The following is a 27,837-nucleotide window of genomic DNA, read 5'->3' on the forward strand; positions in this document are numbered from 1 at the left end:
ATGTGGCTTTCTCAACTGTAACTTGGAGATAGAGCTACCCAACTTTCAGGAATTGGGGTTTCAATGAAACGGATCATAGCTAAGATATTCTCATGGCTATATCATTGATCCACCAGTGTCTGTCACAAGGAAGATATTTTGGTAGATGTTTGTGGCCTTTCTAAAATCAAATCGACAGATCCTACATAATATAAGAGGTTCACAATGCTAATAGAAAATTAAGACTTTGGGAGGCCAATGCCGACTTGTTATAAGAAGACTGATACCAGCAAACCAACCCATCCATTAATCATATCATTAATTTGTGTATTGAAACATGATCCCAATACAAAAGTTTGATGGAAAGTTGAAAAAATAATAATAATGATCTATCATCATATCTGTGATACAAAAATCTATAATGGGGAGTTCTCGTGTAAAGTTGAATCCCCAGTAACTCAATATATCAGAGCATATCAAGGGCAAGAAAGAGAGACTACTTATCTCTTGCGAGAGAAAAAGACGCTAACAGCAACAGAGATGGTGATAATGGAGACAGGAACAACCCAATACTGCTTTGTCAAATCAACAAGCTTCTGAACAGAGTCTGTTGGCTGTTCCTTCTTGTAGATCTTAAGCTCTGGCATTTCCGGTACAGAAGACTCGTCTAGCTCGCCAATAAAATACTTCTCCATGAGTTCCCTAGCATCTTTGCTGTGCCCTGCATCTTCAAATTCATCCGTTGCATCTTTGCCTTCAACAACAAAAACATCACATTTTACTTATAACATTAGAGACAACAAACATATCGGTCATAAGCAAAGATGGGGAAAAAGAAAAAGAAGAAGCTTACCGGTGACAGCAAGAAGCACATCATCTCCTCCAGGATGATCATCCATATACGAGGATACATCATAGACCTGTATTTGAAGACCAAGATTGAGTAAGTCAACACATAGTCAACAAAAGAAGAAGAAGTAAGATTCTGATTTGGTCAATCTAACTACATATATACAGAAATTTATAAGAATCTAGAGTCAACAAGAGATAGATATGGTTTCCGAAAGTGAAAGAAACCTCTCAAGATTTCTCCAACACACATGTATCCTTAGAAGAAAGAAACAGTTGAGAAAGAAAAAAAGAGTAGACCTTGCCGTCGATGACGATCCAGCAATCATCTTGCTTGTTGTGAGTTGCGGCTTCTTCCATGGAGAAAAGCTTTGTGAGAGTCGGCATCTTCTTCTGCAACAAAAGTAGCAATCGAAAAGGGTCTTTGATTTTTCTGCGGGGGTTTTTAGATTTTGTCGACCACACGCAAGTATTGAAGAAAGACAAGGGAAAAGAGAACGATAACAACAACAACCCTACCACCACGACCAACGTCGTCGTTTCAATTTTTTTTCTTTTTTTTTTTTTTTTGTTGTTGATAATTTATTATTTTTTTAACTTCATTTTCTTTTGTATTTATTTTCATTATACGTTTTAGCAAAAATGGCTGTAGAATAGAATCCACTGAAGTTACAACAAATCTAGCAGAGGGAGAGTTAGATATATCATATATATATGCTCATATAGGAAACTGAGAAATGTTACCTATATACATAAAATTCCCTTATTTATTATCATCATCTATCATATATTTCCTTCTTACATTCTCAACTAGATAATATAACACTCCTCATCTTGTAATTGTAAGTCATATGGTAAAGTTTACAAGCATAGAAACTTGTAATTGTTTGTACCTAACCCAATTGAAAGCCAATTTGTCCTCCTTGATTTTGAGTTTACTTTTCCGGATTGCAATAAACCAGAAGCTGACCATCTTCACTTGCTATGCATATATTTTTTGAATCATCTGTACTTATGCATGAAACTCTTTGACCTGAACAAATTCCATGTAACAATTAATCACTTTTTGAGAATTGGCTTCACATATCTGCTTAAACTAACTTAATATAAGTGCTGGAGATGCTTTGTTTGAGGAAACATATATATATATATATATATATATATATATTTACACCTTTCAATCAATGTTTACCTTTGAAATCATGAAGAAAGCCAAGTTTAGCACCAGTGGACAAGTCCCACAAATACACAAGTCCATCAAGGGTGCCTGCTACTCCATGACCTGATACTGTACTCGCTGCAGTAGCCCTGCTTTCCATAGCCAATGCACCATGGATTTAGAAATGTTAACATTTCAGACACCTTACTTCTAATATATCCTCAAATCAAAACTACTTCTTTCGGGATATGGAGAAACCAGAGGAGAAAAACAAAAAAAGTATGCAGGTAAAGAAATAGATGTGTGATGATACCTCGGATCCAATTGACTTCCTAATATAACTTGGTCTTTTACAAGCAGAGCTACTCTCCAACATCTATCTGGACTTTCTACACCATCACATTTATCTTTTGAGTCAAGATCGGTAGAGACTAAAAGCCAGATGGCAGTGTCTTTGACTTCAGCTGGAACCAATGTTTTGTTGTTGATCCCTTTTGAGAACCATAATTTTGTTGCAGCTAAAATCATATCAATGTGATCCTCCATTGTAGAATGACTATGTATAGGATGCCACGCAAACAAGCTGCTTGGTATGAACTCAAAGATCATATTGCTGGGAGATACAAATCTTGATACTAGGCTTCGCTTTGAAATATCCCTAGGTCAAGAACAGAAAAAATTAGCTGGCAAGCAATCATGGGAAAATGAAGCAAAAGGAAAGCAAGTTTGGCTGATCCTCAGCATTCCTAACAGGACTAACGTTCTGTAATTTAACTCAGGAATAGGTAGAGAAAAAAAATTCAAAGATAGAGAGGATGCAAAATACCATATTGTAAATTCTCCAATACCATTATGCCCGATAACGAGATGTGGACATCTTGGGATCTTCTTAAGTTCCACTATGCATGAAGATATGCAAGGATTTGCAAGTATAACGAATTCCTCGGCCGGACCTCTACAAATTCAGGAGAAGTGAACATTAGCAGAAAGTTCAATAATGATGATCCAGCCTGCAGCTCCACACAAAAGAAGGATCTGACAACTATTTAAGAGAAGAGCAATGAATTATTATGAGAGAACCTCCAATGCGTGTTCATGCCCCAAACTATAAGGTTTCCACTTTTAACAGCTGCAATGAGATAGTTAGGATCGCACACCACCACGCACTGCACACTGTCAACTGCTTGAAGTTTTGTCACAAGAGAAACATGACCAGTTTTCACCTGGACAATCCTCACTACATTCTCCTCAAAGCAGGCTGTTGTACAAGTCAAACACGAGCAATCAATATCCCTCTTCCTGCAAAACGATAGAGAGTAATCCCTTAGCTGATACCTTTAGTCTGTATTTCTGTACCGTATAAAACAGTAAAAAGAAGTCCAAACCTGCAATAAGGTGTTTTGATGTCACCAGTAAAAAGAAGATGCTCTCCGTCTGGAGTGAAGTGAAAATAAGATCTTTCGAGTGTTCTCTGAGAAAATATAACGACTATCAGATAGCTAGAGAGTAAAAAAAAAAGGTATAGCAGAAAAAACGAAGAAAAAAGTTAAATGAATTTACATTTCGACCAGACTTGTCATCCACAATGGGGAGTTTGGCGGAAGTGTGACCAATGACAGAGGGGAATCCTTTGCTTGGTGCTTTAGCTGATATCTTGTACATAAACAGGGTACTAACTCTATCCTCTGTAGCAAAGCTGAACACGCAAATATAGATTTCATTTCCAACAGACTTGAGTAATACTGATGAAACAGGCATGGGATGAAAGTAGCAGCCAAGCAGCTCAGCAGTTTTTTCCATCTCATTGTTGATCTTTACATCCCTGTTCAGCTTTAAATTTGGACTAGCTGGAGATTCCAGTACAGACGTGCTTTTCTCGCTAGTATTTTCCTTATACTGAGAATTTGTACAAGGTGGTTCAGAAACTTGGATGCCGCATGCCTCACCAGTATTGGCTTGGAAATCCTCAACTTTTGAAGCTGGGAATGAGGATGGTGATATACTTCCATTTCCAAAAGCATGAGCTGACCTCATATCTTGTTGTAACGCCTCATTGCGTTTTAGAACGAGTAATGTGTTGTTATTCACCTTCACCAACTCGGGACCCTGGTATTTTTCTGTTACATGACCGTTTTCATTTCCTCGTGGATTTGTTCTATTTGATTCGGAGTTGGTAGACAAGGCCGGCTGAATCTCCATGAAACGTGGAATTTTAACAGGAGACATATTCCTTATGGAGTCATCACCTCCATTATTTCTGCAACTGTTTTTACTTTCAGAAGATGAATTTCTGTTTCTTTGCTTTTGATTTGTCGAGACTCTTTTCCTGCTATACACCTTATGTTTTTCTTTTTTAACAGAACCAACTTCAGTAGGGGCTGTGCCAACCACGAAACCATTACCTGCAGGAAATTAGACTCATGCTTATATTACATAGTAGACAGATACAGTCATGCAAAGCTTACGGGTACGCAAATTGTGCTATTGATAGATTTAGCGTACTACCTTCAGTAGAACAACAAACTGAACTCTTTGGTTCCTTGTTTTCAGAGTGGTGTTCTGTCTGCGACAAGTTTCCATCTCCTGCAGAGAGTTCCTTTGATTCTTGGGATAAAATCATGTTGGATGAATTGTTGCATTGTGGTATTGACATGGACTTCTTCACATATTGGTGTTGAATATTCTCATCCACAATAGTACTAACATCATGTGAAGATGGGCCTATGATCTTCGTGGTCGTCAAAGCAGAAACCGATAGATCATTTACTGTTGCAACATGTTCTTCGGCTACAGGGATTTTAGGAAGGTCTGCTGGATAAGCTTCCTTGGAAGAAGAGATGATATGACCACTCCTAGGACCATCCAAGTGAGACTCATCAAAACTGTCAGGGGCAATGGATACATTACTTGCAAAATCCTGATCGGGATCTGGAGCAGCAACTTGCATATTCTCATCATCTCCACTAGAGTTTCTTATCGACAGTGACACAGCTGCAAATTTTGAAGACTATGGAATAAGAGAATACTTCAAGAATTACTACTTCTGTGAAAAAAAATACTGCAATCGGAAAATCTAAAACAGAGTAATTCAAGCCTTTCCTAAGGGTTAACTATACCAGTTCCTGACGCATCATCAAGTTGGCTCGTTTTGCAGTTGTCTGACATATAATTTGTAGGAGGCTTCTTGCATGAGAACTTCTTGAGCAGTGGAATTGCTTGAGGAAGTAGAAATGACATCATTGATTTGACAGTTTCCTGATCAGCTGAATCAAAATCACTATTTTTAGAACTCAGATTCAAAGTAGAGTTAGCTAAATCCTCTGCATCTGGTTCAGCTAAAAGCCCTTCCCCAACTACCATGTTAGCAAGGGTCAGTTCTTCTTTTTGCTCGCAACTTGTATCATCATCTATTTTTGGAGCAGAACATATGTTGTTATCTGCAAGAATTAGACAAAAAGGAATCCATGAAAAGATGCAGCCATAATGATTACAATCTTCTTACTACTAGATGTTGGCATCTTGGTATTAAACAAGTTAGAATGAAAACCTAATACCTTGCTGGAAATCCAAAGTATCAGGTGCACAAAGACTGGAGTCAGTCATATTTTGGCTCTCATGCAGAAAAATATCATCGTTGGGTTTGTTTTCCTTTTCCTTTTCTTGCAAACCATGAAGCTGCAAAATTTAAGACTCTTATTGTTTGAAACAACTTTCCTGGAGAAAAAAACTTCACCAGTCTACTACTCTAAAATAACAAAAGAAAAAGCTTTCAAGAAAAGCATACAAGAAGTTCTTTATGGATTTTTACCTCTTCAGAAAATTTGGATAATGGCTTTGATTTATAGCTGTCAGGAAGCGGGTCTATTTCTTGAATAGGGATGACAACTTTCACTGGTGAAGGCTTTTCTGATGTTAGAGATGAATTTTCGTTTGTAGCATGACTAGCATGCAACTGCTCGGGTGGTACTACTTTCAGGCCAACTGTCTCCACTTCTCCTTTTACTGAGAAGATTGACCCTGCTGCTGAATTTAAAATCTCGCCATCCGATAATGAGTCTTGGAATCTTTGTTTTTTATGGCCTTCTTTAACTATTGAATTCTGGTATGTTATTCCAGGTTTCCTACTTCTTTTCTTTCTAGCCACTGGCATGTCCAGATAATATACTAAATTTGGATTTGCACACATGGCTGGCGTTTCATCATTGGTTCGGATTTGAGAGGTCCTACTGCTGGAGGTAGATTCTAGCATTCCATGGGAATTGGTCACAAATTCCCGGAGCAACCTCTGAACCAACGGGTTTTTGAAGCCAAAAAACTGTACCAACAAAAAATCGTAGTCATCTTAGACCGCAAAAAATTAACTAACCAGATCACACTGGTAGGATCAGAATAACTACAAGCCAAGTGATAGTGACCAACACCTAAGGAAGGCCTGGAAAGGAAAACATTTGAAAAATTCTTAGCTAAAGTCGTATGCTCAACTTGTCTGACGGGTATATGCCAAGTATCACGGCTTTTCCTATGTATCAACGTAGAATTGAAAAGTTCAAAATGCAAGGATACTAAAGTAAACGTGTAATGACAAAAGACCGGCTGTTTTTTTTTTGTAGCAGACGGCAGTAGAGGCCTTCTTATCAGGAAGAACAAAAGGCATGATCACAGCTTATAGATCTCCACATTTAACTGTATCTTTTTAATTTGGAAGGGCAATATTTATACTATAATGTTCCATGACTTAAACACAATGCAAACTAGATAATCGAGCACATAAAGTTCACAAGCATACAAATAGTGTTCATGTGGCCAACAATTAACTGTTCTTCAAAAGCTTAGCCAAATCATCTCACGAACATTATTGGAAACGCAATGACGCATGTTTGATTTCAAACATCTATTTTATTGTGAATTAGATTGGACAGAAAAGTAACAAGCAAGATGGTCTAAAAAAGGTAACAAAAAGAAAGTGAGATGTGTACCTCCATGCCGTTCATCTTGCATGCAAATCGTTTTCCATGCCATATTTTTAAGTGGGAGAATCCCGTCTTCTGAAACTTTCCCCATGCAATATCTGGGGTCTGCCCCGTCCATGATTCATCTAAATATCTAATCTGCATCAATAGAGTAAGACTTTGATGCATATTCTAAAAAAAAAGTATGCACATCCTTATAAAGAGTTTTTTATATGGAATCAGCAACATACCAGAAACAAAGGTCCTTTGGCACCTTCTTCAATCTCCATGTAATATGTGTTCCCATTGTGATCTCGAACAGCTCTGTAGCCCACAGGATAAGGGAATCGGTCTTTACCCTGACGAAATATAAAGCCAAGTAAACAGTAATTATGCATATAAGTTGTAACAAAAGATCTTCATGAACTGAGAACACTCGATTACAAGTTTGATTTACTTGTTTAATCCCAATCTACATCCTCAACATAAGGATCTTGTTTCTATTCTTTAAAAAAAAAAATTGTTCAAAATCAGAGAAAATAGTTTCAACTTATACTGTTCATCGTTCCTGAGAGTGGAAAATGTACAATCAAGCTACAAACGATAATGATCGAGATTAATTTCATCATAGACATATCACCACCATTGAAGATTCTTAACTTGAAGTCAATTGAATTCTATATATTAATCTCAATTTCTAAGGAATTCAATAAGGTAGCAATGAAATTGAGAGATAAAAAGAGCTATAGCGCGATGAATTGAGAGAGAGAGAGCAGGAAAACCCAACCCTAGATGAACTCCAGTACTTCTTATCCCAGGAGGAGCCGCTATAGAGAACTCCGACGGAGACGATTTCTAGGTCATCAGACTTTCTATTTTGTGAGACGACTCTTGGACTCGCCATTGAAAGTGTGAATTGAAACGCCGATACCGCAGCACCGGAGAAGAAATCGCGACGTTTGAGAACGGAGACACAGCGAAGAAATGGGGAGAGAGAGAGTTCTGAAATCTCTAAATTGAGTCGCGGGAAATAAAATGTTTCCCTTCCCTCCATAACTCTCAAACAGCAGACAGATCAATAAAAAAAAAAGCTCGCTTTATTGGGCTTCTCGGCCTATATAACTTTAACTGGGCTAACTACTTTGAACTTTGAAGGGTGCGTGTATTGGACTAATCATGGCTTACAGTATGCTCACAACATACTAAAATTGGACTAGTCACCACTTAATTTATCAATCACCATTGCATACTTGCATACTAAAAATTTCCATACATTTGAGCGTACAACTCCATACCATTGTAAATTTACTATTGGTATGCATTTTTCATTCTGCTCCTCAAAAACTCCATACTAATCTGCTCCATACCATTCAAAACCTATACTTATTATTCAAATATAGTGATGTACATACGAAGGACACAAATAAATGAAAATTAAAAAGGTTGACAAATAAAATGGAGCGGAAATCGAGAGTGAGTATGTGGAGTAGATGGGTTTAAAGAAGAGCAATTTGAGGATTATTAGTGTAACCAGTAACCGTATGTATGCCGCATAACATAAAGATAGTGAAGAGTCTTCAGTCTTAGCTTAACATAAAAGAACTCGTAAACAATTAGTTAAATTTAGATATGATATTAAACAATTAGTTAAACAATACTGTAATAATAATATTAATAAAATACCAACCGAAAATTTAGTTATGACATTAAAATAATGATATTAATATCAAACAATGCCTAAAAACAAAGAGTATGACTCGTATCTACTACTTTCCAAGGGATCAACAATAGAATATTAAACTCCAACGTCTCACTCACTCACTCACGAGCAACAACAAAGAGTTGATTCCCGACGTTTTTTCCTTCGAAGAGTCCTAACAGACACGAAGGCCCACTCTCGAATCCTTCGGCTATGTCCTCAACATATGTTATCCTCCCTTCTCTAATGTGAGGAAGCACAAAGTCCAAAAACTTAGGATATTTGTCGTAGAAATCGCATACCCCAAACCCTTGAATTTGTATCCTCTTGTAAAGGATGGTTGGTAGGTTGTGTACGCCTTCTGGATCCTCTAAATTGTACTGTGAGATCATTCCACATACTGCGACACGGCCGTGCAACTTCATGTTTATGAGTACTGCATCTAACATTTTTCCCCCCACGTTCTCAAAATATATGTCGATCCCTTCCGAAAAACACCTAATAAGTTATATAACTATATATTAAACCAAATATTATACGTATGGTTTTCTATCTCTATATAAATTAACTATAGATGTATTTCCTGACCTCTTTAGGGCAGCACTAAGGTCCTTCTCTTCCTTGTAATTGAAAGCATCATTAAATCCAAACTTTTTCTTGAGAAGATCAACCTTAGTTAAGATTTTATTTACAAAAAAAAGAAAAAAAAACCTTAGTTAAGATAAAGAAGGATAATGAGAAAATTGCTTTCTTGATATATGCATTAAAGTTTGATGTACGTAGAGTTTACGTACCTTTTCTTTGCTGCCGGCACTACCAACTACATAACAACCCATCAACTTTGCAAATTGTCCCACGAGCTGACCAACTGCGCCAGATGCGGCTGACACGAAGACGGTCTCTCCCTTTTTAGGTGAACAAACTTCGAAAAATCCAGCATAAGCTGTCATACCAGGCATACCTATTCGGATCAAATGAAAACAATTCAAAACACTAAAATTTCGATTTTTCCAAATGCTAGTTATCATTTTTGCATATATGTGTTAATTTTTTTTTAAAATATTTTTTGGAGATTTTTATAATATAACATTTTATTTGTGATAGGTTGTTTGTAGTTAGTAAATGCAAAATAATTTGTGGGTTAGTGTTTGATTTTATAGTTAACAAATGAAAATTTAATTTTAATAAATATTAAAGGTTTGATTCATTTAAAACAAAATACACACTTAATAAAGCGTACGCAAACATGCACTAATGCTTACAAATAATCAGAGGAAATAAATGAGTGTGAAACTCAAATACTTAAGAAAGCTAGCACAACGAGTTATCTCCTAAGTTTTGAACAAATGTTACTAAATTTAGCCATCCAAGCAAACTTTTGATGACACATTAGAAACTTATAACTAATCCAAGACCAGAAGATAGTGACCTATGTTTCCATGCCTAACGCTCGTATAAAGAAACAAATAAAGCAAAAGATAGCCATGCTTTTTTGCAAAAATGCTATCAAATCAAAAGAAAAAATAATGATGGAAACCTAATAATAAAGCATCAGATAGCCATGGCTTTTTTACTACCAAACTAAAAGTGAGATAAAATACCAAGAAGTCCAGTGTAGTAAGATAATGGAACATCGGTGTGGTGGATCTTGAAGTGTGAGTAAAGAGTTAAAGTGATAACACTGTACTCCTCCCATCCAACTAGTCCCCAGAGTAAGTCTCCCTTTTTGTAATCTGGATGCCCTGAATCTATCACTTTAGACACTCCAAGCCCAACGATTGGCTGCACACACACCACACCACATTGAAATTATTTTTAACACGAAGTAGAGAAGAAACAAATAAAAGAAATCAAAGTCTAAGAAGAAATTTTCTATTTTGCTAGAGACATATATAATTTATTCGAGAACACCATGTACTGGTGATCAGACATGAACATTGCCATATTACTGAAAATGCTCTAACACATCCTTTTCATACTAAAATCTCTTGCCGGATTCTTCAAAACGTTTTCACAAGAAAGGTATATTATAAAACTAAATATAAATTTTCAAATACATTACTGGTTAGAGGAAACGAACTCAATAAACACAAGCAATATAGTACGGTGGTGATTTCCATTTGTTTTAAAACAATGGAAATTTATGTATTGTCCTTTTTCATACCACGCCGATCTCGTACGGTGGAACGAGGGAAGAGGACAAGGGTTCAGGCTTTCCCATGCAAATGCGCATGTAAGGATCGCAAGACAAGTAAAGATTCTTCACCAGAACTGACGTGGATCCCTCCGGAAGCTTTAGATCGATGGTAGTTGTGGTTAATTTAAAATTGGATTCTTTTGGGAATCCAGTCACATAGTCTGGGAATATGATTTGCTTGTTGGTCACCGTGGCTGCTTCTGCGTTCGCCATTTTTATCGTATTCACGTACCTTTAATGACTAAGATGATTTCTAGCTCCTTTATTAACTACGTCGATCGTGTTTCTGATTTTTGTAGGTTTCTCAATGGTGTGATCATATATTGTTCATACACACCATTTGATTCCATTGCCTCATTATTGGTTGATCCAATTTCTTCGGGAGATAAATAAGGAAAACACTGACTACTATATCTTTTTTTGGAAAATACAATAGTAGTCTTATGAATAACGAGTACTTATACTAACCATGATTTATATTATATATATATATATATATATATATATATATAATCAGTAAATGTACGTTTATTCTCAGTCTGCAAACACACTCAATTGGATTGGATGACACAGGGTTTATATAAGCTTAACATTGAAATTGCCATGCTATTTTATTCATATGATACAGATATTAAGAGGAAAAACCATGTCGTTTAGAATAAGAGGGAAGACCGTACTATTAAGTATTAACAGATTGTGCGCTTTATGACAAAAGAAAAATATTGTGTAATGTTTTTTTGGCCAAAAACTCAAAATGTTCTGTTAGTCACATTTTTTAGCACTTGGTTTGTTGGTCATTATTTACCAAACTAAATATAAAATTTTATGCTTAATTAGTAGATTCAGTCTCAATAAAAAAAGGAAAATTGATATACATGTTAATGGAAAAGATAAAAAACAAAAAAGTACATTTATAAGAAAAATATATTGATCCAAGTTACAACTATTCAAAACATATATATGATAGATTTTTTGTTTTCTCTTTTATATATGATTGATTTTAATATGGGTAATTTACGTATATTAGCCACATAGTGAGTTTTTTAACCACCGGTCAAAGTCAAATACATTTTTCATACATTAGCCACTTCAAAAATTTGGACAAAAAAGTCCTTGTATGAAACTTATGTGTATGTATAGTTAGAATTTGGTTCGACTGTAAACATATCAGTTAGCTGTCACGTACAAGAATTTTTTCACTACAACTAAAAATAATAATAATAAGAATAATTATAATTATAATTATAATTAAAAATTTTATTATTTTTCACCACTAAAAGTTTTCTCATTTATTTATTTTCACGTTTATTATTATTTTTTATTTTTATCAGTTTGAGTTAGAATTTTTTTTTTCTATTTTTTTAAGATCCATTTTGATATATTTATTTTAAATTTTAAATTTTAAATTATTACACATTTTTATTATGAATTGTGATGTTAAAGACAATTTTAGATATTAGACTTACCATGTACCTACATACTAATAATTTGTATTATTATATGTACGTACACAATTATAATTTGTATTACTATATGTACGTACACAATAATAATTTGCCAAAAAGAAAAACAATTAGTTCATCTATGGAGATTTGGAAACAATTTAAATATATACTTTCGGTTACTAGTTAGTAGTTAAGGATATGATATACAAAATTATATAATATACATATTTTAAACATAAGATATTAAATAGTATAGATATGTTATGGCAATTTACTTACAAATTTTAATTAAAAAAAATTGACTCAGAACTTGTTTATTAGTATAATCAATCACATATATCGTTTATAGTTTGCAATTTCAGTTTATGAAGTCCTACTAAAATTTACTTTAACGTTTTATACTAAAACATGTAGTTTGACAAATTAAACTTGCAACATAATAACTAATCCAATTCAAAAAGTAGAATGACAAGGGCATAAAGTAAAACTAGGAAAGATAAATTAGCTCAAATGCCCAATACCATGAGGAAAAAGCATCGATGAATTTAGAGAATGGTGACATTCAACCATCTAATGGTATATATATACACAACTCAGATACGTACACAACATAATGTGTACAACTAACTATATCAGACTCACCAATTAAGTTTATAATGTACACAACTAACATACGTACACAACAACATAATAAATGTTTGGTACACAAACAAAAATCAAACTAAGAAAAAACCTTGGATTTACACAAATTCGACCTAGACTACAATCAATATGTTGTGCCAAACTATGTCAAATCCAAAAAAAAAACATATCTAATATACAATGTCTCTTTACGTACACTACAAAGGAATATATTTTTGGTACACAAAACAAATCGATTTGGAGTGAAGTTACATTATATTCTCTATTTTCCGGACACCACCGACTGAAATTATTCTCGCTAAAGTGTTCTCGCTAGAGTAAAACACACATAGTTATAACTACTTTTAATTATAACTATTTTTCTAACTTTTAAGATCTATTTCATTATATATTTTTTTCTTTAATTTTTTTTTAAATCATGTTATTAAAAAAGTTAAGATATTAGTATTACCATTACCATGTACGTACAAAGTAATAATTTGTTTGTTCATGTGTACATAAATATTAAAATAATCTCTATTTGTTTGTTCATGTGTACACATTAAATATTACGTACACAAACTTCACAATAGTAGATAATCTAACGTACAAATATACATTTTCACATAATTAATATTACGTACACCGTAAACTGCATACACGTAGACGGAATAAATTCTACGAAGGGCAAAATTGTAAATTTGCAATCATCTTCAACCTGAGTATCCTCTTTTGCAACCCTAGTTTTGGAGCAGTAATTCACAGTTTTTTTTAGGTATAAATCTTGTAAATCTAGCATATATTAGCATATTTAAATTCAAAAACGAGATTTTGGGATGCCACCTCTCCTCTTCTAATTTTCTTTGGATTACTCTTCACCCAATTTTTCCTGGAATTTAGTTGTTTGTTGCTACTAATTATCTCTTGAACAATCAATTATTAGCTTTCCTAGTAGATGGTTTGAGAAAATAAAATACACAAAGATTTCTCACTAATTTCCAGAATTTTTTTTGGTGAAAAAGACAGTTTTTTGAATTTCCGTTTACTCTTGTTCTTCTTTCTTTTTCTCATCTCATAAATATATATTTTTTATAAATTGAAACAGTGCAACAGTTGGTTTGTCCCCATATAATTAATTATTTTAATCAAATTGGATTTCAGTACATCAATTGGGTAACGAAACTAAAGTCTAATTGCTCAGTTACAGGGTATAATTGTCTTATTTTTACTAGGCGGCTAAAACCTCGAAAGTTTTTTTGAGTTTGCTTGGAGTGGTCAGTGAAAATTATTTTTTTAATATTGACAAATGAGCGTGTACTGCATACGCGAAGAAAGGTGTCGATGATGGATAATCAGCGGATGCTGTCGCCAAGGGCACGAGCTTTAGATTCTTTAAGTTTTGCTCTAAATGTTATGTTGTCGTACTTCTAGTTGCTTTAGTTGCTTGCTTCTTATCTCCACATAAACAAATGAGAATCTCTACATATTCTCTCGTACGTATCTCATTCCTGATCCTTTATTCCTACGTACGTTCTACATGATAACATGAATAAATTTCGTAATATAAGTTACTATCATTTGGATTGATTGACAGAAAAAAAAAAGTTACTATCATTTGGTCTGCTCAAACCATGCGATATAATCCATATATGATGACTATTAGGAAATAATCAATTTGGAATTACTCTTTTGCAGGATTTTTACCCAATTTAACAAATCTTCATTTTTGAGTATATATTTTGGCTATTTAATACAATAAACGTTAATTTGTATTTTGGATATTTCCTTAATTTACCCAAATTTATAATTACTTCTTTTTTTCTGAAGTTTCGTTATATCCAGTTAACGTGAAAATCTACGACTCAACCGAATACACAATTGTTAAATTGAGTTCAACTCTACGAGGAAACATCTATATATGTACTTCACTGTTACCGCCGAGCAATTAAATCTCTATAAGTACTTTTACTACTACTTACGTCCTGTCCCACTTTATTTAAGTAAAATACTACCTCATCAACAACCATTATAAATTAAGTCAGCAAAAAAAAAAAGCTTTTTTAACTTCAGAAATCCACAGAGAAATCTCCGCCGTCAATACAAAGCGAAGGCGACACTTGGGAAAGCTCAGTGGTCCGTACATATTTCACTCTTGTCTAGCGTCTAACCCATTTTTTTACGTCATGAGGCGTTGATAACCAATTACTGGTTTTTTTTATTAGTGGTCAGTCACTGTTGGTTATAAGTATGTTGTACAGTATACGAGATTAACACAGACTCGACACTAGGCAATGGAAGTCCAGTCAGTCAGACCAATGAGAGGTCGACAACACATCCTAGAAACCAACTCTGGTTTCCAAAATATCTATCTCCTCTTTAAATAAAGAGTGAAAGAAGCTGGACTCTTTCACATTATTATTATCATCATAAAGGAAAGAAGAAAAACTTTCCTAATTAGATCAAGCTTCGTCGTTATCTCTCTTCTCTTTGGATTTTTTCATATATAATTTTATTTATTTTCACGCGAAATGGGAAGGGGTAGGGTTGAATTGAAGAGGATAGAGAACAAGATCAATAGACAAGTGACATTCTCGAAAAGAAGAGCTGGTCTTTTGAAGAAAGCTCAGGAGATCTCTGTTCTTTGTGATGCCGAGGTTTCCCTTATTGTCTTCTCCCATAAAGGGAAACTATTCGAGTACTCATCTGAATCTTGGTAATTGCATAATTCCGTTTTTTTAATCTTATTTTTAATTAGTGTGCCTTTGTTTGCCCTAAATAGTAGTTTTTGCTCTACTCAAGTTCTTTTTCTGGGTCTCTTCGCTTATATATCTGTCGTCTTTTATGAAATTTTTTCACAGATTTGGTATCTGATCATTACTTGGATCTACGAACTGATTTATATTTATTAATATGAAAGGAGAATGAAAATTTGTTTAGGGCTTTTTTTTATGAACCCTAGCTAGAATATACGTACGATCTACTAATACTGATAGTAGCATGGATTAATAATAAATCATCAGTATCTTCTTGAATCTGTATATTTATACATTTTGCTTCAAGTCGATCGAGAATTATGTATTTTAGGTATAAAACTAAGTGATGTTTGCGCTCTATACTACGGGCTTATGCCTTTAATTTTAAGAAAGGTTTCCTTATGAACACACATGTTTAATTCTAGTCTGTTTTGTATATGGACCATCGAAATTATTATATATGTATAGTCTTAAGTTTATAGAGAAAACATTTCCAAATGGTTTATAGATATAGAGAAACTGGAAATAAGGATGTGACATATAAGTAGGGAGTCTTTGACCTCTGGGGATCAATATAAAAGAGATCATTCGGTACTGATGGTCAAACTTAACTTCAACAGCTGTTCTTTAAATTTTAGAAACAAAGTCCACAAATTTTTATTTATTTATTACCTTATACATACATATGGTACATGACGTTCTTATAAATGTCTAATTATAAAATAAAAATAATAATTGAAGAATCTGACACCCAAAGCTGAGCATAGGGCGCTTCAATACGTCTTGAGCTAGGTGTGGGTGGGTTTAGTAGATTCAACTGTTTAACTTTAATTATATATAAAAATGGTAGTTATCAGTAAAATTTCTAGGGTTGATGAGTCACAAAACTAGAGATCAACTCTATTAAATAGACACTATATATGTTTGCATATAGCAAATTAATTAGGAAACTCTACACAATTGATGATGCTATAATTTGGGTAGATCGTTACATTAACTAGAAAGAAATGGCCTCTTGTGAAGATATTTTGAGTATGCGAAAGGTGGTAGTACTTATATCTATAAATTATATCGTGCATAATGATAGCATGGAGAAGGTCCTAGAACGCTACGAGAGGTACTCTTACGCCGAGAGACAGCTGACTGCGCCTGACTCCCACGTTAATGTACGTTTAATTGATCTTCAATAAATTTATGTATAAGTTGGATCTTGCGTGCGATTTAACTTGAAAAATTATTGGCTTACGTATCGAAAATTAATTGTGAAGGCACAGACGAACTGGTCAATGGAGCATATCAGGCTTAGGGATAAGATTGAGCTTTTGGAGAGGAACCAAAGGTATACGTAATATATATATATATAAGTTTAAATTTAATATATATAAACTAATTAAACTTGGAGAATTAACAGAGCAAAGAATGGTATGAACTCATTAATCGCAGGCATTATCTGGGAGAAGACTTGGAATCAATGACTCTCAAGGAGCTCCAGAATTTGGAACAGCAGCTCGACATTGCTCTTAGGCACATTCGCTCCAGAAAAGTATGCATATATATATATATATATATATATATATATATATATATATATATATATATATATATATATATATATCCTTCTAAGCACATACACACACACATTTTGTCGATGCCTAACCATGCATATATATCTGATCTGAGCTTGCGTGGATGTATTACAAATGTTGTATAGAAATTGTCTCCTATATATGAATGAATATGCTTTGGAATTTTTGTATGCAGAATCAACTTATGTATGAGTCCCTCAACCACCTCCACAGAAAGGTACGTTATATCCATTTCATCTCTTAAGGGGCATGTGTATTCATGGCTTATGTAATGTTATAGTTTAATCTTATGATAAAGTTAAGAATAGTTTCATTTTTGTGGAAATGACAGGAGAAGGAGATACAGGACGAAAACAGCATGCTTACCAAACAGGTGATCATTGTTTTTTATTTACATTTCTAACTGTTTCACAACTATTTACTATTTACAATACCACTGTTGAACTCCACTTCGATCTACCATCTCTCCACTTTCGGCACCAACTCTTTGAAAAAAATAAAGTAAAATTAATAGTTTCTTTTGATTGGTATAATCATGAGCCTAGCTGCTCAAATAGGTGGGCTTTGTCCGTTTAGTATTAAGGTTGTCTCCCAGATTTGAATTTAGCTTTGAACTGTCTTCTCATAATCATATCTAGTCTATATGTACCACACACATTAGCTAGGAGCTCTGTTTGAGTTCTATTGAGAAGATTCTCAGAAAACGTTCTATTAATGAAACTACTTGGTTAAGAACAAATTAAACTGAAAAAAAAGACTTTCATTGCATGACGCTAAAATTCCGTTAACATTTGCAGTTTTAATTATTAGTTTACGTTTTGTTTCATAATTTGTCGTATAAGAAAAAGCTTATATAAATAGAAGTTCCTTGAAACAATGCTACATATATAATTTGCTTTGGCGTGTGAATTGGGTAGATAAAGGAGAGGGAAAACATCCTAAGGACACAACAAAACCAATGCTGGCAGCAGAACCAAAACGACTATGTACCACCGCCGCAACAGTTTCAACCACCACATCCTTACATGATCACTCATCAGGCTTCTCCTTTCCTAAATATGGGGTAACGGTAGTTTTTTTTTTTTTTGCCTTTTTAAGTTCTTTCTTTTCATCTTTTTGTTGTTGTTGTTGTTACCATAATGTCAAATATATAGTGAAGTGTTGGCAGTCAAAGAGGGGATGATAGTGAATACATTTCATATTTAGGGTTTGTGTTAAGTGTCGTTATGTTTTAAATTTGCTCTATGATTGTGATTTCAGTGGTATGTACCAAGGAGAAGATCAAACGGCGATGAGGAGGAACAATCTGGATCTGACTCTTGAACCCGTTTACAATTGCAACCTTGGTTGTTACGCCGCTTGAATAGACTCCATCGATCAATCATCATAATATAAGATCGATCCTCTCTAGTACACAAGATCTATAAACTCTATTTTTACCGTAATAAATAGTATCATCTCATCATCATCAAGCCTTTTTCCCATTCAGCATTTCTTGTATTTTGAGGAGAATAAATGTAATCTTCGGGAACGGAGAGATAGAGAGCTAGAGAGAATTCTTGTCCGAACCTTTTATATATTTTTGTCTCTAATCTTATATTTTAACTTTTTTTTGGATTTCACAAAATTGTATATCATTTTTAATAAAATAGAAGTAAACAATATTGTTTTAGTAGACTTTATAATTTTTTATAAATGATTATAAATAGGTTATACATAGATTATAGATTAATCCATATATTAATTGTAAGAAATAAAACCTTAATTATATTGTAACGGAGTGGGTTATTCCAAATTGATAGTTCATCGATAGTTCAAGGATATTCCAAACTTTATTTTCGGAAGAACATGTTGTTTCCAAATATCTAGAATCACAATATTACCAATTTATTTTCCAAAGATTTTATTGATAGACCACATTGTTAACCAAGTTATTAAAGGGATAAAAATATACACTCAATCTTAAAAAAGGAATCAAATCTCGCTTATTTAACAAGATTAATCGTGATCTTTGGGATCGTATTCTGAAATTAAAAATTTAACCTATCTTCCAAACTTTGTATATAAATTATGCTAATCTCCTTTCACCAAAATACATTTCAGAGAATTAACGAAAACATAAAAATGACAATAGCACGGGTTAAACTTTATTTTATACAAAAATTATAAAATTTCCAAAAAAAAATACAATTTTCAAAAAAAAATCTTGATTATTTCATATATTGTTACACATTTTATATACTGTTAGTTATAAAAATATATTGTTAGGAGTAAAAAGAAATAAAATATTTGAAATTAATCACACTTAATCGTGATTTCCGAAATTTTATTATGCAGTTGAAAATAAAATTTTGCCTAACATCTTTCTAAGTTTTTAATATAAATCATTAAGATCTCCATTCATAGAAATATATCTCTCATATTTATACCCAAAAACAGAAAATAAAATAACAATCATTTCTCAGTTTGAAATGCTAAACCATCATATAAATTATATAATTTATACTTTATTTTAAAATTATAATATAAATAAAAAAAAATTCAACCTGTGCTCTAGCACGGATCTTAATCTAATTGTAATATATAAAGACAACACATCATATATGACAACCTTTTCCTAATAAATAAATAAAATTATAATATAAACTAAGGTGTGAGTTATTTAATCCCACATATTTCAGGGAGGCAAATAAAACTATCAACATAACGGAGCAAATCAAAACCTTAGAAAGTAGAAAAATTAAATTCTAATTAGAAAAAAAATTAATATTTTATTACTTGAGCAGTTGAGATAATGATTTTGGTTTGCATATATTTGAAGTTAAAAAGTCTTGAGAAACTAAAAATAGTATCATCACAAAATCATGCAACTACACTATCCATGTTATCATTTCGTCCTCTCAAACAAATTGATGATGTACAAAATTTGTAATGAAATTAGCGGATTTGGAGTTGAAAATTTTGAAAAAGTATATGTTAAAAGATGAAGTATAACCCCATCTTATTTGGCAATCTCACTCAAAAATGTTTTGCAGATGTGTATACATTTGGTATCAGAATATCACCTCCTAAACAAAATTTTGGTGGTGATGACAAATGTGCAATGATATTATTTATTTTTCCAAACAACTAAATAGTGTAATTTACTATTGCTTAGGTGGGTGACATCTTCTTTTTTTTTTTGGTAGAAGGGTGACATCTTATTTTAGCAAAGACATATTTTGATGGATGTTTGTTTTTTTTTTCAAAAACTTTATTTTCTCATTTAATTAAAAATTTCTAACGACAGGTAGTCATATACTCACAACCTAAGCCAATGGATAGCCCCCCCCTTACAGAGAGAATTATGTCAAACTAGATAACAATCAATCATTTCTAGTTATCACTCTAATATTATTTGTATTTATATTATTTGTATTTTTTTTTTGAACAAAGTATTTATATTATTTGTATAAGAGTATGAACAATGTATAAACTATAAAGAACAAAAGTAGTGGATGATCTTTTACAAATATCATTCATGGGCAAAAAAAATATTCCACATGGTTTCATGGAAAACTAGGGCACCGTTACATTACAATTACGGGGAAAATGTTAAAAAAATCCCAAACTTTCAAATTTGGGACGATAAAAGCATCAACTTTCGAAATGTCATTTAAATCATGAAATTTTGTTTGACTTTTTGATAAAATAGTCTAGTTTTGATGACCTGACCATTTTGGACACAACGTTAATTTTCCGTTAAAAATATTTCCGTTAGAATTGAAACGACGTCGTTCTAAACTTCTAATGTTAAAAAAACAAAATTGAGGCCAGGTAGACTCAAACTCTTCACCTTTTGCAACACTCAGAAACTACTCAACCATTGAACCACGATAACATCCATACATTATATCAATCCGAAGGTATATATTTATATACAATACTGATTAGAAAATAACAAAACCCACAACAATGACATCGTCGGAGATGTCATTGGTCTGGTGCTGTTGATGTTATCATGCGATCCTTTATTTTCTGGGAAATCGACCTCTCTTTGATGAGAGCAATTTGAGTTTTGTTTGGTGTTCGATTGTCACAGTTCAGATTTCTTAATTTGGTCTTTTAGTTGGGTAGAAGTGTCGTGATTATGAGGTTCATATGATGGAATTGGATTCAGATTCGTTTGCTGGGCTCTTCCAGATCTCATGTCACTTCTAGATTCCTTTGCTGTTTTGAATTGTATTAATATATATTATCAATTTGATATGGTTACCAACTCTCATCGTGGTTCAATGGTTGTGTAATTGTCTTAAGTATGTGTGGTTGAGAGTTCGATTCCTCCTAACGTTTGAAAGTCTTTAAAACATTGTGGTCTTGATTTTGACGCAAAGTTAACTCTGTTAAGTTTTTTTAACATAAAAATATTATCGTGCCCAATGTTGACATTTTTCCTTTACACATCATAATCAATAGTGACACATCATAATCAATAAAGGAAAAAAAATAGGCTAGGTACACGAAATATGGTCAGACACATGTCAAATATATTATTATATACTTAACTACACAAAGTATGTGTATTAGATGGTTGTATGAACTATATGACGTTATGCAGACAATATTATAGACATTTAATTCAGTATACTAGTCATTGACCAACACTTAAAAAAAATTCTAAATAAAAAAAAAATTATTATTATAGTAAATTATTTATGGGTGTTCATGATTAAAAGAAAATTTCTATTCAATATCCAAATATTTTTTATATATCTCTAATATATTCAATCTTATAATTAATTACTTTTTATTTTTCAAACTAAAGTAAATAATTAAATAAAAATAATTTATAATTATTTTCAAGATAAAAAAATCATTTATAATAATCTTCAAGATATAAAATCATTTATAATGATTTTCAAGATATAAAAATAATTTATAATTGTTTTCAAGATATATATATATATATATATATAAATCTCTCATAATCAGATTATTTAATTACTACAAAATCAATAAAATCAAATTCAACTACTTTCATTAGAAAATAATATGCAAAATAATGAGTATATGACTCTTTACTCTAAATTTTGCATGGTAAATGTTACAAAAAAAATTATACACTATTTACTTTAAAATTTACATACTCAAAATAACATATAAACAACAAAAAATTAACAATATTTACTTTTAACATATGAACATTTTCATTTTTACTCTCTTTTACATAATTACAATATGTTAAATTAATTTTTAGAAATTTTTTTAAGGCTTGGGTTCTCTATATTACATTTAGGAAATATATTTAAAATATCTTTAGATATTGAATTAACATATAAATAACAACAAAAGAAATTCACAATATTTACTTTTAACATATGAACATTTTCATTTTTACTCTTTTTAACACAATTACAATATGTTAAATTATTTTTTAGAAATTTTTTTAAGGTTTGGGTTCTCTAGTTTACATTTAAGTTATATTTAGGAAATATATAAAAAATAATTAGATATTGAATAGAATATTTTTTTAATTAATAAAAACCATAAATGATAATTTCTTATTTTTAATTTTTAATTTTAGAAATTTTTTTTGGTCAACGCCGGAGTCAACATCGGTCTTCACCGGAATTAATCAATCAGTGTACCAAATTGTATGCCTATGGTGTTGAACACATGACATCATATAGTTCATGCATTTGACCATATAATACATATACTTCGTGTAGTTGAGTATATAATAATATAGTTAGTATGTGTGACCATGTATTCACTTATACTTCATGTAACTAACTAGCCATCTTTTTTTCATCAATAAAAAGACAATTTGTTATGTTAAGTATTTTTTATTTGTTATTTAATAAAAGAAGAAGAAGTATGTCTTCATATTTTATTTGTTTTTATATATGTTTATTTATATGAGATGTATAGGTTTAAGACTTTTTAAGTACCTAATTTGTTTCCTGATCCCGGTTTAGATGCTTACTCATACTTATTAATCCCGGTTTAGAACTCATACTTCACTTAAATAGTTAAATCAACAATAATACGGTTAGGTTAAAGTTAAAAAACTAATCAATGAGACTCTCCGTCACCGTCCGAGCCAATAAGACTCTTCCTCCACCGCGTATTCGTCGTCGCCGGCAGTCTCTTCGAATCCGATAAACCTCTCTCGCGCACGCTTTCATGTATATACGAATTTCTTACATATATATAATTGGAATCATTATGAGTGTTTTTTTTTTTTTTGTTACTACTGGTTCAATACTGTAGGAGTGGACGATTACAGCAAACTCTCGCGGGATCTGTGGAGGTCAAAGGGAAAAGCTCTGAATTCCGGTAAGATTTCGACGGTGAAGCTAATTCCGGAGATCGCCGGAGCTGGTAGGTACTTCGAGTTTCGATCCCTGCGTCGTCGATTGAATTTACTCAAGAGTCGACTCTTTGCACTAAACTGTTGAAAGATGAGCTCAAAATCCGAACAGTTGAGCATTTGTTATCAGCTCTTGAGGCCAAGGGAGTTGACAATTGCAGGATCCAAATCGAATCCGAAAGCTCATAGGCTGAATCAACAATGTCTCCTATTATCGATTTGATTTGATTTGTATGCTACATAGATTGTGAACATCTTCCTCTGTAGTGTGTTAGCTGTTTCTTATTGATTTTGCTAGTGAAATTTCGGTTTAGAGGAATTGGTCCATTGGATGAGATGAATGTAGGCAACACTAACCAAGTGGAAGGTCCCTATTTTTGATAAATCAGCTAAAGAACGGGTCGATGCGATAGGAGGAGTTGGCATAAACGTGGGTCAAAACCATGTTGGTGAAACTGTGGGGAAGATGGTAAGCACATGTGAACAAGCCTGTGTATGTTTTGCAAGAACGATTCTTTTTCTGCTGCATTTCCGGCTCTAGAGACTCGTGGTATCGACGTCTTTTTCTGCTTGTGGATAGAAGAACGTTATTGACTCCGTCTGTTGTGTATGGTGATGAACTTCACAGGTGCCTGCTCTGCTATAGGCTGCCAATGGTTTTCTTGGAGACCTTTCCATTAGTCTTCCTTTGCAAAGGATGTCGCACTATCAAGAACCTTATGTGTCGGGTGAAGCAGGCTCATTAAAGGTGGACAAGTTTGTAGGTAAATAATCTCTAACGTACGCATTTTGATGGCTAAAGGGACAAAATACAAATATTCAACTGAAGCCATCTCTAGTGCACTAGTGCCAAGCATGGATGGATGAACCCTCCTATGCGGTTTGATAATGAAGCATGTCGACATAAGATCCTCCCTGTTAGCACGAGGTGGAAATGCATGGAGGACTCCCCGTGGCTCACAGATAAGGCAAATAGTTTTTATACAGTTTCTAGTTTTTCTTGACATCTAAAGAAAAAACACTTTTCTAATAGAAAGGGTTTATTCTTTTTCAGATGCAGGGGGGGGGGGGGCATACACTGCACACTGGCTTAGCACGTCATCTCACCATCAACTGAGACCACACAGCTTTCTCCGGTGGAGAAGACGGATACTTCAAATCTGTGAGTCTTGGAGTACGGTTTTTTTTTTGTAAAATTTTAATAATAAATAGTAATATAGAGATTTGACATGCTATTTTTTTATATATGAAAAATTACCTGTCATCCATTAAGATACGTAAATGAAAATGCAGATTGTAAAATAAAATTTATTACCTTTTGTCATTTTATTAAAAAGAAACAAAAGCTAAAGGCCCATCAGAGTGAAAACGCCAACAACAAAGAGAACGATACCAACAAAACAACACGGGAAGGCATCTATCGGCATATCAGGTTCCCCCATCCAGCAGTAAAAGCACACGTGTAAGATAGTTCCGGGTCCACATATATCAAAGAAAGAGAGAGAGAGAGCAAAAGAAATGATTGTACAAAAGACGAAAACCCTAATTTTCTATTGTGCGGCGGCGTCAGACGAAAGGCTGGAAGAATGACGAGAGCCGGCAAGAAAAAAGCTGGAAGGATGACGAGGAGGAGGCGCGATCTTCTACCGAAGCTGGTTGGGTGGAAGATATCCACGCGAATTCCGATAGCATTCGCTAGAGCGGTGCGATCCACTTGCAAATTAGAGAGGAGGAGGACCCTAATTTCTATTGGGCGGCGTCAGTCGAAAGTTGGAAGAAGCATGACGAGAGCTGGAAAAACGAAAGTTGGAAGAAGCATGAAGGGGACGAGGATCTGCGATCTTCCACTGGATTTGGTAGGGGGGAAAATACTCACGAGGGTTCCGATAACATCTCTGGGAGCTGTGAGAAACACTTGCAAATTATGGAACGCTTTAACCAAAGATTGGGTTTTGGGTGAAGCTTCAGCGCCAAGGCAACAGTTTTTAGGGTTTATGACGATGAATTCAATGGTTTGTTCAGCTAAATTCCATAGCACAAAGGAAAAAGAAGACTTGGCTATAAAGCAGGTAGATTTGCTTAATCAAGTCAAGATATCAAAAGTGCATCACTGCGACGGTTTACTGTTATGCGTCGCTGAGGACAAGTCGAGGCTGGTGGTTTGGAACCCTTATTTGGGGCAAACAAGGCCGATCAGACTCAACGATTTCCACTGGCAAGACAATTATGCTTTTGGATACGACATGAACCGTAACCACAAAATCGTGAGGTTTCAGGATTATTACGAACATCCAAAAAAAGTTTCCAGGTACGAAATCTACCAGTTGAGCTCTAATTCATGGAGGGATCTCAAGGTCCATACCGATTTGAAAATAAAGTTTAACCATAGCGCGTCTGTGAAGGGAAATGCCTACTTTTTTGCTCAAGAGAATTGTCAGGATATTGAACCTAATGAAGATGGAGAGATAACGGATCTTGAAGATTTCTTGATCTGTTTTGATTTCACAACAGAGACATTTGGTCCGCCTCTGCCTCTTCCGTTTCACTCTGGTATCGACGAGACTGTCACTTTCTCTAGTGTTAGAGACGAGCAGCTCGTGGTGCTATATCATAATGAGGGTGTTTATTATGGTGATAAGATTAGCACAGTTGAGTTTTGGGTTACTACTAAGATCGAGCCCAACTCTGTGTCCTGGAGCAAGTTTTTGCAAGTGAATATGAGACCGGTCTCTCTCACTGGTGAACTGTTTGAACATGATATGGGTGGGGGCACCTTCTTCATTGACGAGGAACAGAAAGTCGCTGTGGTGTTTGACATAGACGGATACCTACCCACTCTACCCACCCTACCCGAGAGAGTTCGTTACCACACAGCTTTTATCAGTGGAGAAGACGGATACTTCAAACCTGTGACTCTTGGAGTCGCTCCCAATCGCGGGGAACCTTATCAGTCCTTATCCGGGCCTAGTTTTGCGAGTCTATATTGTCCCCCGGTTGTGTGCTCTTCTTCTTACCTTCCCAGTTTGGTGCAACTCAACTAACTCCGCAAAAGGAACGAAATATGTGTTTAGTTTCCTGTTTCTTTCATATCTCAAGACTGCTACTTCTCAGTTTCGTTTCTATTTTATCAGCTAAATAAGTTAAACGATTTCAGCTTTCTTGTTCTTGTCATGGACCATGGTTGAAGTTTCTTGGTTAAGTAACCCTTTTTTTTTTTTGTTTTCTTGCATTGTCGTCTGGTAGTCAATTTATCGTTCTACCCACTTTCTCACTTGCAATATTACTTTATATACCACAACTTTATAATTATATTGCACCTTCCCCAAGCAAAGCATGACATGGTGTAGTATGCTAATACGAAAGTGATCTCTGATCTTATCTCATTTATGTAATGTTTCCAACACTATGAATACTATCGAGCCTTTTCAGGTCCGGTCCTGAAGTGAAATTAAATACTATACACATTCCAGGTTGCTGCTGAGCTAGGATCACCTAATAAAAACTGAAAGTCCCGTGGCCATTTTTTTCACTATGCATGCATGCGTGAATCACCATAGTTTTACCTTCTGTCTCTCTCTCTCTCAAGATCGTCGAGAAACACTGAACTTCTTCTGTAATCTTTGGCTCCCATCGAGATTTATCGAACCCTATCTGGCTCCCTATGCATGCAGTAGTAGAAAGTTAAGTTTTCTTTTTGTTGATCTCCTCTTTGTGGTGTGATTAGTTTGTTCTTGCTCATTTCTTAAATCATAACTGAATTTTTTCTTTGTATGTAATACAGATTCTCCTCAGATCCGCTAACCCCCAAGGTTAGTCTCTCTACTCACTGCTCATATAATTCAGATCCGCATTAGAAAGATTCGATTTTGTTCATGTCCTCTTTCTGTTTTCCTCTATCTCATTTGAGTTTATTCTTTGTATGTAATGCGCAGACTCAACTCAGATCCGCTATCCCCATGGCTCTCTACTCATATGCTTGAGATCCGGTACATAAAGTTAAGTTTCTTTTTGTTCTGGTTTAATCTGATTCCATTTCTTCAATCAGATTCTCTTCTGATTCACCATGCTATATCATTAAGATCCGGATTATATTCATATCCGTCTTCTGTTTTGCTCAATTTGTACATGTTTTATGAATCTTATCATTGCAGTTTCTTTTCATTGTAAAGCAGCGGATCGGATCTTCTCTCTACTCATTAAAATGGTGAGGTGAGTATTTTTCAGTGTACTTTTGCAACATAGGATCCT

General features: G+C 33.9%; 4 protein-coding genes, 1 long non-coding RNA gene and 1 pseudogene across 12 annotated transcripts; 3 read left to right on the forward strand and 3 right to left on the reverse strand.

Moving 5' to 3' along the window:
* Positions 1 to 263: 263 nt before the first annotated feature.
* On the reverse strand, positions 264 to 1,425 carry LOC104776650 (cytochrome b5). The gene is made up of 3 exons (XM_010500748.2): positions 1,129 to 1,425; positions 833 to 899; positions 264 to 733 (listed from the first exon to the last, which is right to left on the reverse strand). The coding sequence occupies exons 1-3, from the start codon at positions 1,213 to 1,215 to the stop codon at positions 480 to 482; spliced, it is 408 nt and encodes a 135-aa protein (XP_010499050.1). The 5' UTR covers positions 1,216 to 1,425; the 3' UTR covers positions 264 to 479.
* Positions 1,426 to 1,577: 152 nt separating this feature from the next.
* LOC104776651 (uncharacterized) lies at positions 1,578 to 8,002 on the reverse strand. Its single transcript, XM_010500750.3, has 14 exons — positions 7,724 to 8,002; positions 7,188 to 7,295; positions 6,964 to 7,095; positions 5,796 to 6,302; positions 5,542 to 5,662; positions 5,104 to 5,424; positions 4,493 to 4,978; positions 3,548 to 4,389; positions 3,373 to 3,458; positions 3,068 to 3,286; positions 2,814 to 2,942; positions 2,301 to 2,645; positions 2,021 to 2,136; positions 1,578 to 1,861 (listed from the first exon to the last, which is right to left on the reverse strand). The coding sequence occupies exons 1-14, from the start codon at positions 7,988 to 7,990 to the stop codon at positions 1,764 to 1,766; spliced, it is 3,777 nt and encodes a 1,258-aa protein (XP_010499052.2). The 5' UTR covers positions 7,991 to 8,002; the 3' UTR covers positions 1,578 to 1,763.
* A 581-nt stretch (positions 8,003 to 8,583) lies between these two features.
* Positions 8,584 to 11,144, reverse strand: LOC104776652 (NADP-dependent alkenal double bond reductase P2-like). Its single transcript, XM_010500751.2, has 5 exons — positions 10,800 to 11,144; positions 10,237 to 10,417; positions 9,430 to 9,596; positions 9,224 to 9,306; positions 8,584 to 9,133 (listed from the first exon to the last, which is right to left on the reverse strand). Exons 1-5 carry the CDS (start codon positions 11,043 to 11,045, stop codon positions 8,755 to 8,757), a joined length of 1,056 nt encoding a protein of 351 aa, XP_010499053.2. The 5' UTR covers positions 11,046 to 11,144; the 3' UTR covers positions 8,584 to 8,754.
* A 4,082-nt stretch (positions 11,145 to 15,226) lies between these two features.
* On the forward strand, positions 15,227 to 18,864 carry LOC104776654 (truncated transcription factor CAULIFLOWER A-like). Of its 4 annotated transcripts, none has more exons than XM_087502366.1 (8): positions 15,227 to 15,611; positions 16,739 to 16,817; positions 16,920 to 16,990; positions 17,095 to 17,194; positions 17,413 to 17,454; positions 17,569 to 17,610; positions 18,155 to 18,300; positions 18,498 to 18,864. In XM_087502366.1, the coding sequence occupies exons 1-8, from the start codon at positions 15,427 to 15,429 to the stop codon at positions 18,598 to 18,600; spliced, it is 768 nt and encodes a 255-aa protein (XP_087358492.1). In that variant the 5' UTR covers positions 15,227 to 15,426; the 3' UTR covers positions 18,601 to 18,864. The 4 variants fall into 4 exon arrangements, with proteins under 4 accessions (XP_087358492.1, XP_087358496.1, XP_087358502.1 ...); XM_087502370.1 differs by having other exon boundaries at positions 15,308 to 15,611; positions 18,155 to 18,306; XM_087502376.1 differs by having other exon boundaries at positions 15,308 to 15,611; positions 16,926 to 16,990; positions 18,155 to 18,306.
* A 4,400-nt stretch (positions 18,865 to 23,264) lies between these two features.
* Positions 23,265 to 26,805, forward strand: LOC104776655 (F-box/kelch-repeat protein At1g24800 pseudogene; annotated as a pseudogene). 4 transcript variants are annotated; one of them, XR_015591275.1, is made up of 7 exons: positions 23,271 to 23,404; positions 23,490 to 23,600; positions 23,979 to 24,058; positions 24,218 to 24,353; positions 24,429 to 24,557; positions 24,644 to 24,751; positions 24,927 to 26,805. The product of XR_015591275.1 is annotated as an F-box/kelch-repeat protein At1g24800 pseudogene, transcript variant X3 (transcript). The 4 variants fall into 4 exon arrangements; XR_015591276.1 differs by having other exon boundaries at positions 23,490 to 23,555; positions 24,927 to 25,086; XR_766143.3 differs by having other exon boundaries at positions 23,265 to 23,404; positions 23,490 to 24,058.
* Positions 26,806 to 27,269: 464 nt separating this feature from the next.
* LOC147946752 (uncharacterized) lies at positions 27,270 to 27,799 on the forward strand. Its single transcript, XR_015591280.1, has 3 exons — positions 27,270 to 27,398; positions 27,522 to 27,584; positions 27,741 to 27,799. It is a non-coding gene; the product is annotated as an uncharacterized LOC147946752 (long non-coding RNA).
* The last annotated feature ends 38 nt before the right edge of the window (positions 27,800 to 27,837 follow it).

Source organism: Camelina sativa, chromosome 3, assembly GCF_030686135.1.
Source record: "Camelina sativa cultivar CO46 ecotype springtype chromosome 3, ASM3068613v1".
In the NCBI taxonomy this organism is placed as follows: domain Eukaryota; kingdom Viridiplantae; phylum Streptophyta; class Magnoliopsida; order Brassicales; family Brassicaceae; genus Camelina; species Camelina sativa.

Excerpts from the sequence above, each read along its gene's own strand:
- LOC104776650 (XM_010500748.2), bottom strand. The coding sequence starts at position 1,215 with ATGCCGACTCTCACAAAGCTTTTCTCCATGGAAGAAGCCGCAACTCAC. Across the intron at positions 900-1,128 it reads GGATCGTCATCGACGGCAAG|GTCTATGATGTATCCTCGTA; the intron begins GTCTACTCTTTT and ends CTTCAAATACAG. Across the intron at positions 734-832 it reads TGTGCTTCTTGCTGTCACCG|GCAAAGATGCAACGGATGAA; the intron begins GTAAGCTTCTTC and ends TTGTTGTTGAAG.
- LOC104776651 (XM_010500750.3), bottom strand. The coding sequence starts at position 7,990 with ATGGAGGGAAGGGAAACATTTTATTTCCCGCGACTCAATTTAGAGATT. Across the intron at positions 5,425-5,541 it reads TACTTTGGATTTCCAGCAAG|ATAACAACATATGTTCTGCT; the intron begins GTATTAGGTTTT and ends TAATTCTTGCAG. Across the intron at positions 3,459-3,547 it reads ATGACAAGTCTGGTCGAAAT|AGAACACTCGAAAGATCTTA; the intron begins GTAAATTCATTT and ends ATATTTTCTCAG.
- LOC104776652 (XM_010500751.2), bottom strand. The coding sequence starts at position 11,045 with ATGGCGAACGCAGAAGCAGCCACGGTGACCAACAAGCAAATCATATTC. Across the intron at positions 10,418-10,799 it reads CACCGTACGAGATCGGCGTG|CCAATCGTTGGGCTTGGAGT; the intron begins GTATGAAAAAGG and ends GTGTGTGTGCAG. Across the intron at positions 9,597-10,236 it reads TTACTACACTGGACTTCTTG|GTATGCCTGGTATGACAGCT; the intron begins GTATTTTATCTC and ends TGATCCGAATAG.
- LOC104776654 (XM_087502366.1), top strand. The coding sequence starts at position 15,427 with ATGGGAAGGGGTAGGGTTGAATTGAAGAGGATAGAGAACAAGATCAAT. Across the intron at positions 16,991-17,094 it reads CTTTTGGAGAGGAACCAAAG|GCATTATCTGGGAGAAGACT; the intron begins GTATACGTAATA and ends CATTAATCGCAG. Across the intron at positions 18,301-18,497 it reads TCTCCTTTCCTAAATATGGG|TGGTATGTACCAAGGAGAAG; the intron begins GTAACGGTAGTT and ends TTGTGATTTCAG.